The sequence below is a fragment of the Acanthochromis polyacanthus genome, chromosome 5, assembly GCF_021347895.1.
Source record: "Acanthochromis polyacanthus isolate Apoly-LR-REF ecotype Palm Island chromosome 5, KAUST_Apoly_ChrSc, whole genome shotgun sequence".
In the NCBI taxonomy this organism is placed as follows: Eukaryota; Metazoa; Chordata; class Actinopteri; family Pomacentridae; genus Acanthochromis; species Acanthochromis polyacanthus.
The window spans coordinates 7,579,034-7,591,903 of NC_067117.1; the positions used below are offsets into that span (position 1 = coordinate 7,579,034).

The 12,870-nt window shown below is 39.2% G+C and overlaps 1 protein-coding gene across 1 annotated transcript; it reads right to left on the reverse strand.

Moving 5' to 3' along the window:
• Nucleotides 1-947: 947 nt before the first annotated feature.
• On the reverse strand, nt 948-10,447 carry timm17a (translocase of inner mitochondrial membrane 17 homolog A (yeast)). Its single transcript, XM_022202103.2, has 6 exons — nt 10,296-10,447; nt 8,980-9,079; nt 8,510-8,573; nt 6,328-6,456; nt 3,418-3,528; nt 948-1,822 (listed from the first exon to the last, which is right to left on the reverse strand). Exons 1-6 carry the CDS (start codon nt 10,319-10,321, stop codon nt 1,746-1,748), a joined length of 507 nt encoding a protein of 168 aa, XP_022057795.1. The 5' UTR covers nt 10,322-10,447; the 3' UTR covers nt 948-1,745.
• Nucleotides 10,448-12,870: the final 2,423 nt, after the last annotated feature.

Genomic DNA, 12,870 nt, shown 5'->3' on the forward strand with positions numbered 1-12,870 from the left:
ATTTAAAGCAAAAAACCTAAACATCTGTTAGTTTCAGGTTCTCACGTGTGCGCATTTGCTTCACATTTTAACACGTGTTGTCACTGCACAAGTCCAAGTAAGGTCACTTGTCTGGATAAAAAAACCTTTCAAATCAGCTTCATGTCTTCTCTTAAAGTTCTTTCAAAGCCGTTAATATTGAATTTATTAACAAGAGACACAAGTGATTAATCGTGAACAAGTTTGAACACAGATTTAGCATTCAGGAAGTGATTTTTTTCTCAAGTGCAACCATGTCAAAAAATATACTTCTGCTCCTCCAATATGAAAATTTGCAGTTTTCTTCACTGAAAATATACAGATTTTGGGTGGCATTGAGACTGTATGACCAAATAAGCATGTGATAGCTATGCTTTCACATAAGTTTTCACAATCCACAGACCAAATGATTCATTCTTAAAGAAAACAATAATAATTCAAAGTACTAGACCTGGTAATGAACATCTGCTGGTGCTGTCTTTTCTTTACCTTTATTTATTGTTCTGGGAATTTATGACATCAAAACTAGAGGATTGTCTCATTGTAGTGACTTAAGCGTACAGCTCTGCCGTGAGTAAACAATCCCTGATCCCTCACATACATCAACTGGCTGAAGTGGCATCACGGTCCTTTTACGGCCACTTTTTCGTCCTTCACCCGTAAGTGCACGGAGTTAAGAGACAGCAGGTGTGTGACACAAACATACAGGAATGTGAGAGAAAAGTGCTACCTTATGTGTCTTCTGTAAACATCTCTGTGGAGTCAGCTGTGAAATTTCAGGCGAGGAAAGAGAGCAGGACCGGTGTGGATGTTTTTGCAAGGAGTTCCCTCTAGTGGGGACAGTCGATGTTGTTCATCCAGCATGAATTCTGGGCCCAGAATCCACACCATTACGCATGGTATAAATAAATACATAAGGCTCCAACAGACACACTTTACAACGTATTTCTTTATTGTACCATAGTACAATCTGTCATAGAGATTTTATACAATATGGATCAATCCCTTGCTTGAGTTTCTCCATTCATTTGAACTGCCTGTGCCATCCCACAGTCTTTTCTACACCTTTGTTGAATGTAAAATCACCGTCACATAAAATAGAACAATCTGACACAACTCTTTACAATATAAAATAAATAGATCACTTTAAAACAAACTAATAATGAGGGAATGACAATGTGTCTGATGGATGTTTGCCTTCATGAGTCTGAATAAAATCACATACAAAAGCCAGCTAAGGTTTGCTGCCTTTAATATTTGACATTAAAGGCAAATAACGACTAACATAACTGAATACAAGCGGAAATCCTTTACTGTATAAAGACAGAAGCATCATATAATTCATTATGTTCCATGTGTGACGTGAGTTGTTGCTATATTCAACACTACCAGAGCTCGACTGTCGGGATACATGCACAACACACTGTATGTCAGCAAAATAAGAAAGCACACCTCGTCCCCACAAGCAACTCTCATCACATGTCTGTATTTAACTACCGTTGGGTGAAACTGGTGCACATGACAAGGCTGAGAATGGCAAAAGGCAGATCTGTACATGGCTCTTCAAAGAAGGAAAATGAAGATGTGTTTTGTCATTCACTTCTCAGACAGTCCATAGAGTTGGGTGCAGTTTTGACTCGCGTGTGTTGTTTGCATCACCATTTCTTCTCTGTAACTTCAGCAAGGAATTCAAAAAGGCCTAGTGGATAAAGAAGGGGGGAGTAATCTCACTGATATTGTCTGTAGTCTCCAAAGGAAGGGGCAGACATGGGGGCAGGGGCAGGTTCCTCTGCGAACTGAGGCCCTGGAGAAAAGGAAAAAACATAAAAAACAATGAAATGAGAGGCAACTGTAGGTTTAAAAGAACAACTAAAGCAATACATTAATGCTAACTTCACTTCTAAGCAGATTTTGAGTATGGTCATTTATGGTGTGCTTATTCTATTTTATTATAGAATATATTCTTTAAAAATGCCAATATTGAGATTAACTGTCAATCTACCAGTGAAAAATTTGCAACAGAAAAGCAATCTCTGTCAAATTTCACATTTTGTTTTCATTTTACTATTTCCTCTAGTCATGTATGAGAACTGCTATAGATATTCTTTGTCAATCAACAAGATAATTCAGATGTAATTATTGACAAAAAGTATGCAAGAGAAAAACTACTTGATTTTAAAATGGATGAACTGATGTAAATGTGTGCTATTGTTCCATTACGCAAAACACAAAGGTAGTGGAAGAGCTGCACAGTGCCATAAAAACTACAACTGACTGTAAAATTTTGAAAAAAACATATCCTGTGTCATTGTGTAGTTCACGTGGAAATGGAAATATAAAGCCATGTGTGACAGCGCACATACGAAAATACTGATTTTGTGCATGCTGACTGCAAGGACTTAACTATTACTGCACACATTGCAGTTCTCCTCACATTTCCTTAGTAAATATATATTTTATTAGAAATAAACCCGCTTTAAGCAAGTGAACCATTTAGTTTGTATTTATTTTATTGTTGCAAAATATAACTGATGTTTTTCAATCTTTCTTTTAATTGATTTTGTCTGCTGTGCTAATGTATTCCTTTTCTTTAATTCATTCACAAAATCGTATTTTGGTTGCAAATGATTTAGGTCTTTTGTTGGTGAGATGTCTTCATGTGTTCCTTTAGCACAACACTGTATCAACCCTCTAATGTAATACATTTTCTGTGTGGTATTACCTGTGCAAATACAGTCTATAAAGTAGGATTTAATTAATATGCGCTATCAAACTGGGACAGCAGACATTGTGAGTTGTTCTAGCAGGAAAAGCACAACAGCTAAACACTTCAACTGTGCTACCCGAGTGTCCTAAATAGAACAGTTCCATTAGAAAGGCCATTAATTACACTTTTGCTTGTAAAGTTAACGGTTAAACAGAAAATACATGTTGTTCAAGCAGGACTTCTGTCACAGTTAACATAGTAGATCTGGTATTTATAATTCATATTACTACGGCATGGTGACTGGATGCTATTTTAGTGCAAAGCAAGCCAGCAGGTAGTGCTGTGACTAATGACAGAACAGTACAGTCAACAAAAACAAACAGGTCAGGTGTATGACAACCAGAGGTGAAGCTGCTGTGCAATCAGTATTCTTATTTGCCACAGCAGACATCATCTTTCAAATAAGGACTCATTTATGCCTGGATAGTTTACTTAGTTCTGAATGAAATGTGAAAAAAAAATATTTTCACTCCAACTAGCACATCACATGTATACCTGCCTTCTGCTAAAACGTTTCTTTGTCCACATGAGTTACGCCGATGAACATAATTTAGTCACTTTATATGAAGGAGAATGACTTAAATATAGTGATTTATCACATTGTGTTCTTTTTCCATTTCCAGTTTACTCACCAGTTGGGAACTGTGAAGAGGCAAACCTAGTGAGCAGGATTCCAGCGCCCTCTATCAATGCCAGCAGAATACCTCCCATGGCTGCAGACCCAAACATGGCAACTGGTCCGTCTACACAGGAACAGTGTGTTACTATCCACATATCAGATAAGATGTAGATTCAATAGCTCCTGGTAATTACAGGAGCTCCCTCAAGTCCATAAGCAAATAAGCTGTACGTTCTGTCACCCTTTTCACTGCAATAAAATAAACAGATGGGTAATAAAAAAACATAAATCATGTTTGTTCTGTGCTCACACAGTGCTGAGTAGAGGAATGATTAGACAAAAAAGAAAAAAGAACACCTGTGTGGGTAATTGCTAGGCATTGTGAGGCCATTAAAAATGGATGGGAATGAGTAAAAGTGAATTATGGAGCTCAGTCACAACACATCTCACAAACTCCAGTTCCTCTAATTCACTGAAGGAAAATCTGAAAAAAAAAAAGCTTTTCTGTGACAGCTTAAAATGTTCCACAGTCAGCAGTGCCAGTCATGTCCACGTCCAGTTTGGCAGCCTTTACCGAAGTCACATTCTGGCTGTTTAAAATGCATTTCTACAAATCCCAACAGATAACATTTGATGTTTCAAAACTGCACAGCTAAAACTGAATTGATAAGATTTATACACATATATTGAAATGTACCCTACACCTTGAAACACTGTCTTTTTGAAACTATTATAAGAACCCACTAAAGTCTGAAGGTTAAAAATCTTGTGAAAATGGAATATATACACACGTGGACAAAATTGTTGGTACCCCTCAGTTAAAGAAGGAAAAACCCACAATTCTCACTGAAATCACTTGAAACTCACAAAAGTAACAATAAATAAAAATTTATTGAAAATTAAATCATCAAAAACAGCCATTACTTTTGAATTGTTGATTAACATAATTATTTAAAAAAACAAACTATTGAAACAGGCCTGGACAAAAATGATGGTACCTCTATAAAAGATTGAAAACTATTTGACCAGAGTGACATGATTAACTCAGGTGTGTCATTTAATTGACATCACAGGTGTTTCCAAACTCATAATCAGTCAGTCTGCCTATTTAAAGGGAGACAAGTAGTCACCCTGCTGTTTGGTGAAAAGGTGTGTACCACACTGAACATGGACAACAGAAAGCGAAGGAGAGAATTGTCCCAGGACATCCGAAAAAAAATGATAGACAAACATCTTAAACGTAAAGGCTATAAGACCATCTCTAAACAGCTTGAAGTTCCTGTGACAACAGTGGCTCATATTATTCAGAAGTTCAAGACCCACGGGACAGTAGCCAACCTCCCTGGACGTGGCCACAAGAGGAAAATTGATGACAAATTGAAGAGACGGATCGTTGGAATTGTATCCAAAGAGCCCAGAGCAACCTCCAAAGAAATTAAAGGTGAACTCCAAGGCCAAGGTACATCAGTGTCAGATCGCACCATTCGTCGTTGTTTGAGCCAAAGTGGACTTCATGGGAGACGACCAAGGAGGACACCACTGCTGAAAAAAACTCATAAAAAAGCCAGACTGGAATTTGCAAAAATGCATGTTGACAAGCCACAAAGCTTCTGGGAGAATGTCCTTTGGACAGATGAGACCAAACTGGAGCTTTTTGGTAAGGCACATCAACTCTATGTTCATAGACTCAAAAACCAAGCATACGAAGAAAAGAACACTGTCCCTACGGTGAAACATGGAGGAGGCTCAGTAATGTTTTGGGGCTGCTTTGCTGCATCTGGCACAGGGTGTCTTGAAAGTGTGCAAGGTACGATGAAATCTGAAGACTATCAAGGCATTCTGGAGAGAAATGTGCTGCCTAGTGTCAGAAAGCTTGGTCTCAGTCGCAGGTCATGGGTCTTCCAACAGGACAACGATCCAAAACACACAGCCAAAAACACCCAAGAATGGCTGAGAGAAAAGCGTTGGACTATTCTAAAGTGGCCTTCTATGAGCCCAGATCTGAATCCCATTGAACATATGTGGAAGGAGCTGAAACATGCCATTTGGAGAAGACACCCATCAAACCTGAGACAACTGGAGCTGTTTGCTCATGAGGAGTGGGCCAAAATACCTGTTGACAGCTGCAGAACGCTCATTGACAAATACAGAAATCGTTTAATTGCAGTGATTGCCTCAAAAGGTTGTGCAACAAAATATTAAGTTATGGGTACCATCATTTTTGTCCAGCCCTATTTCATTAGTTTGTTTTTTTAAATAATTATGTTAATCAACAATTCAAAAGTGATGGCTGATTTTGATAATTTAATTTTCAATAAATTTTTATTTATTGTTACTTTTGTGAGTTTCAAGTGATTTCAGTGAGAATTGTGGGTTTTTCCTTCTTTAACTGAGGGGTACCAACAATTTTGTCCACGTGTGTAATTGAAAAGAACATCTGATTTTTAAGGGGAAGCACTGTAATGCATCTTCACCAAATTAAAAGAAGGAGAAACTGCACCAATAGGCAGGTGCAAGCGCTCTAGAAGTACTGATAACATCGAAACGTGACTAGCAAAGACTTAGGTAGAAGCAAGAAGCAGACGCGTCAGTCTTCAAAGCCTTGTTCTCATTCACTTTGAATGGGATGATGTCAGGGTACTGAACTGTTGGTGTATTGCTTCACTATGCTTGAGATGGAAAGTTCCTGATGTTATTGAGTCAGCAAAGACACTTTCCTAAATACAGCCATCATCCAGTATTAATGCAATTCATTTGTGAGCCCTGTTTATCTAATGTGAAACCTCAGCTGATGACTAGTCTTTAGGATGTATGCCGGTGGAATTGCAACAAGTTGAGTTGTACAGTAGCAACATTTGCCATTTATATGAGGCATGCGTCTGCTTTCTGCTGTCATTTGGCAGCTTCCTCTGCGTTTACTCACTTCTTGCAGCGAGAATAGCTCCCGTCATGGCCCCACTAGTTATTGAGTTCCAGGGATCCTCCTTCCCTCTGACTTTTACTAAACCACAGTCAATCATGGAGAAGAGGCCTCCCCATACTGCGAAGCTACCTGCAACCCAAGCAAAGATTCACAGGAGTAAACAAACAGTTAAGACATGCTTTACACTTTGATAGGCGCTCCCAAACTGTAGCATTTGAACAGTGACTGTTATCTCCTCAATAAAAAACTGTTAACTAGTACTCAAAACGATACTTCACATTACAGAGGATTTCCAATAGCACCATATTTTCAAAGTAGAAAACAGCATCAAAGCTTCCATACAGCTTCTGTCTGTGCTCAAAGAAAGGCTTCTGAAGTTTTATATTTCTCCATGTTTTGACTGACTGCAATATACTAATATGTAGGGCTGGGTATCAATCTAAAAGTTTCGATACCGGTACCAATTCCGATACCTTCACTTCGATACCGGTTCCTAAACGATACTTTTTTCGATACCAGTTTTACAATATATACTCTAACTGAATGAAAATTGCATTACACATTACTTTTCACATCTTGAGTTTAATTTTCCAGTGATTTCCAGTGCAAAAGAACATTTGCAAGCAATGTACAGTTCAGTACATTCTGAGCCACCTTCGGCCCGGACCCTTCCTGGCCGACCCGGAGCCGGTCGCGGCGCACCGCCGCGGAGGAAATGCGCCAGGCGGGGGACGGCCCGCACCCGGTGAGAGGTCCCGCGAGGGGATCCTCCCGCACCGAGCGGCCGCCCCTGGCCCGCCGAGTTGAATCTCCCGGGCGGACTGCGCGGACCCCACCCGTTTACCTCTTAACGGTTTCACACCCTCTTGAACTCTCTCTTCAAAGTTCTTGTCAACTTTCCCTTAAGGTACTTGTCGACTATCGGTCTCGTGCCGGTATTTAGCCTTAGATGGAGTTTACCACCCGCTTTGGCATATACTGCACCGCGCACTATTGGCGTCTGTGGCGATGGGCGTGGGAGAGCTCAGCTGCAGAGGGGAGAGGTGTGGAGGAGAGTGTGTGGAACCAGCGTCAGGTTAATTAGCGCAGCTGGCACCAATTAGACTCACCTGATTCTCTCGGCAGTAACAGACTGAAGCAGAGGACAAAAGACAGACGGACAGAGAGGACGGGGGAACGGACGAGTGGAGGACAGCGGACAGGACGAGGTCCGGTGGAGCGGGCAGCTTATCGAACGAGATCCTGTGGAGATCCGGCTGACGCTGAGACTGTTTACCGGAGGAGAACCGGCGGACGTTGAGACTGTTTACCGGACGAGGTCCGGTGTAGCGCCGGGCAAGGAAGAGAGACTGTTTTATTTACATTGAGACGGTGTGGTGAATAAAAGACTTTTGTCTGCATTGGCCGAACTGCCGTGGTTATTGTGCTGAGCAGAGCCGCAGACAGGTTCTCCTGTTACAGCGTCCATTTTACAAAAGTAGAGCCACGTTTTAGACCTCAGAGGCATCTTTTCCCACTTCGACGACATGCTAAACAACTGCAGTAAATTCAATGTACCTAACGTGAAACCTGTCTGTGAGCGGGCAGCATGCTTTTTTCCGGCTTGCCGCAATCACGTGTAATGTTACAGCCAATCACAGGTTTGCTTTATCATAATCACGTGATAAGTACCGGAACATGGAACCGAAAGACGAGGCTTATTTCGATACTCATTAGTACCGAAACATTTCGGTCGGTGCCATTAAAGAACCGAAGTTCGGTACTCAGCCCTACTAATATGAAGAGTTCATTTGCAAAAACAGGTAACTCTGTTTTATAAATTTTCAGAAAACTCATTTTTTTATTGTTTACTTTAGATAATAATAACAACACTAATAATTTATTTATTCTATATTTTGTCATGTATTTTTCTACTGAGTCAAATCTTCAGTTTGATATTATCTCAAGCAAACAATAAAATATAAGGTTTTCTGACAATTTATCAAAACGGAGTTATCTGTTTTTGCAAAAGAACTCTTCATATACTTCATACAGACATCAGCAAAAAAGACTGAATAGCTTAGTTAATCAACTAAAAGTTACCAACAGCAGGATTCTAAAACATTGTTAACAACAAGCTGATTACAGCCCATTACAAATGAATAAACAATGATCTATCCAGCAGTTTGGCATTTTTTCTTACCTCCGAGCTGTGGGGCTCGGGTCTTGATGGCAGTCAAGCTACCCCTCATTCTGTGGCTCATCCCCTACAAAACAGACCGGTGAAAACACAGATCAATGGAAAGTCATTGTCAGTAAAGACCTTTGGAATTATGTCATAACTCCTGGAATTTTAAAAAGTGTACTAAACCAAAAAATAATGTAAAGAATCTTCTATTCTAAACTAGAAAAACAGAAGTTTTCCAGTGTTATGTGTGTTAAAAAGCTATTTCTCAGTTTAAGCCAAACACTGACGAGGTCCCTCTGTCATATGTTGAATTGTCCTTGGGCAAGACATTGAACCTCTCACCCAGTCCCTTGAATGGCTTCCCTGCCACATAGCACATGTGTCAAACCTGTCATATGCTGTATTTAGTATGATTTGTAGAAGGATGTCATAAATATTGTCTTCAGGCAGCAAAGCACATCCTTAAATCGCATGAGTGAACTTACTGAGGGTGCATTTCTGAAGCCCTTTACTGCCTGAAATATTCCTCCTCCGATAGCTCCCATAGTGAAAGCTCCGCCACAGTCGTCCACAATCCTCCAGGGGCTGAAAGCAGATCACAGCAATTAGTAAAGATTATTATCCCACACTGTCCACAGCATAAAGTTACATGTGCCAACATAACAACATCTGAAAATTCTTAGTATACATAGATGATTTGGGAAACCACAAGCAATGGAAGAGGAACACGTACTGGCTTATTCTTGCTTAATATTATCAAATACAAATATATACAGGACACAGCAAATATATGCAAAGTCAAGTCTTCTATTTAAGTTATGCTCATCGTCTAGTGGAAGGGCTGAATGATGTACAAAAAAATTATGGCAGATATTGCAATATGAGTCACTACTGAAGTCCACACAAAACACAGTTGCTGTTGTACATATGTAAAATATGATTTACAGGCCAGGCCATCTCTGTAGCACTACAATGCTATATTTACAGTAGCACGTTTTCATACCTTTAACGTTTAGGAAAAAGATCCTGCGTTTTGAATATTCCACTTTTCCATATTGTGATTTCAAAAACATTTTGATTAACTGTTCAGTCCCAGTTAAGCATAAGATGAAAGAGTAGATTTCTGGACTTCCCTTTAATCATCTGCTTGTTATTACACAATGTATCACTGGGACTGGTAATAAGTAAACCTCAGCGTGAAACTACGGGCAAAATAAATTACCATAACTCATCATTTACACTATATTTAGAATTTTCTACAGTCTGCTTCAGTTTCCCGATAAACTGGACTTGGTTCTAAGTATCATTCTCCGGTTGTTGTGAACTCCTCAGGCTGTCCCCAACAGATAGCACACAGGTTGCTAATCCAGCTAGCTTACCAATGCGGTAAAGCCATATCACGGACAGACTGATTTAACTTTTCCCAACCAGATACAACTGCCACACAGGCCTATAACATTCACTGCAGATCGTCTATAACTTTGTAGAAACTCAGACATTGGAGTAAGTAAACTGAATGTGCCACATGTGGGCGACGAAGCCGACAAGGTCACTAACAACGTGATTTAGCCGTTTGGGTCTGATGCTAGTACACAGCGCCAATGCAATCCTATGTAAAGTTAGCATTTATGCTAGGGTAAGTCAGCTAGCCGGATTTCAGGTGTTTAGGATCATGCCGCGTGTTGTAACCTAACAAAATAGCGACGCACACGTCACACTGAAGTTACTTAAAATGAGTCACAGACAGGACAAATTGAAATACTGCTTAAAATTGATATTCTGTTTTGTGTTTAGGACTCACCATGGTTCTCTGGCATATTCCTCCATTTTGTTCTTTCGCTGTTACCACTGACGTAACGCTTTTAGATCACCTGATGTAACAACGCAGCGTGCCGGCTTAAAGGCATTTCGTGTGTTTTTTCAAGAAGCTCCACGTAAAAGATCAATTTTCAGCGCGATATATCACGAGAACTTGTCTTCTTGGAGGACAATACCTTACAATGAAGCAGCTTTTAATTTTGTTATGCAGTTAGTGATATGAGTTTACAACATTTTTGGAACACCGCGGCCTCCGTACTCAGCACCAGTAGTGCAGGGGTCAGAGATCAAAACAACAAAACGAACATTTTCAAGGCATGAAAGACACTTTTACTTTTAATTAAAACAATTAAAATGTCATTTTCTTTTATCTTTACATATATAAAAATAATATATAAATCATTTGAATGAAACAATGAAATATGGATCAAAAATAAATCCTGGTAAATAAATTAGGCAATAAATAAATCATTTTTCAAAAGACTACTTTTACTAACTTTTTGACACCACATTTAATAGCCATTATTATTCCTTTAATATAAACTTAAAAGGCATATTCCTTTATTTATTGGAAAAAAAAACGCCTGACACAGATGTAATGATGGCTAATTTCCATTGATCACAAGTCACAGTACCCACTGTGAAAACGTTCAATGGGGGACAAAGACTAGAGCTGCAATGATTAATAGCTTTATTGATTATTTTTCAGCTAGTCACCAACTATTTTGCCTTTTCACTTTTGTCCAGCTTCTAAAAATGTAAGGTTTCTGTTTTTTTTTTCTCCTCCTTGACAGTAAAATAAATGACACTGGGGCAAAATAAACCGTTTGAAGGTTAACTGGGAGGAGACCCAGAACTTGTTGGTGGTATCACATATCTTATCTGGCCATGGTCCCCAGAAGGAGCTGGAAAGCATTGCTGGCAGATGGATAAAAATAAATGAATGGATGAACAAAACAATACATTAATGCATCCTGTTGGGCTTTTGAAACACTGAAATTTTAAAAATAAGTTTCTTACATTTTGTAGACCAAACAATCAGTTAATCGAGAAAAAAATGAATTGATTTATCAACACTGAAAGTAATATTTTTTATCAGCCCTAACATGGAAATAAACCTGTACGTCAAAGAAGGCAAGAGCAAGGCATGCTTTCACAATTAAATGTAAAGTTGATCTTCTTATCATAGATCTATCAGGCAGGCAATCACTTTTCAAAGTTAGAGGAAAGGAAGAAAATGAATGGAATTTGAGATATAATATCTGATTCGGCCTCCCTGATAATTTACAGAAGGCTGTTCCAGATCTGAGGAGCAACAACACTGAAATAACAAAGATTTGGTGATGACATCAACATGAATTCTGCCAGAATCTGTCATGGAGATAGCTAGACTGTGCAATGTGTTTACATTTTGGTCGACAGAAGCAATATAAAACCTCCTATGGAGTAAGAAAAAGGAGAAGAAAATGGAGGAAAAACAGATAGCACATTCATGAAATTTTATGAAAGCACTGGACAAAAAAACTTAGATTTTCCAAGCAAGAAAATGGCACACTGCTGTGCCCCCACTGTGTTTTATTTATAGGGAATTCAGTGGTTTGATCAACAAAATATTCCTCAGGATTTTGTATTATTTGATTTAATTAATTCCTTTTATATTCATCTATTTTTATTTGTTTATTTAGTTGGCTGGTTTTGGAAGGAGTGGATGATGAGTGCTATATTGTTTAAAGGCACATATTTGTCTGTTTCGGGTTTCAGCCAGTTATTTCTGACTTTATCCCTTGTACAAAACTGTAGGATCAATGTAGACAAAGAACAAAGAAGTAACTGAACAACACTGATCAAATAGCAGTTAGTTTGTCATCAAAACCCAGCCTCAAAGTTTGGCGTTTGGTTTGCTGTACTGTGATTAATTGTTAATTTATTTGGCGAAAGTAAAATATCATCTTACAGGTAAAGATGCATGCTTTATTTTCTGATCCTGGCTCAAAATGATATCAGCTCCTTCCGTGGTGTCTGTTCTCAGATCATTTCTTTTGAATCAGACTGCCACAAAGCAAATCTGGTTTCATGTCCTATTCGAGGAAAGGGTAGTGGTGACACGCTAAATAATCCAGCCATGCAACCAAGGGCAGTGAGCCATAAGACACATTTAAAACTATATTAAACTTTGTCAACCAAGGTCTTTTCTACAAACAAACGATGACCATGTTCTCCTGAGAGCCCCACTGTTGGCACCGAATAACCAGTAATCTCAACATTTTCATTCCTTCCCCTCTTTTTCCTCCAACTGAGACCAGTGCTGTTGGTCAGAGGAGCAGCTACAGCTGAGAGAAAGACATTTGGCCTGCAGCCCATTATTAGGAAGGAGAAAGGAATGACTTGCAAGAGCAAGCCTTCATTTAGAAATGACCAAATATAGGCATTTCATGGATGCAGAGACTGAGGCAAGGCTATGGTGAGATAAACTGACCTGCTGCTGCTCTCCTCTTTTTCTCTGAACACTCAGGATGACGGCCACCTTTCCAGCCGATGGGTAGATGTTACAAAACTAT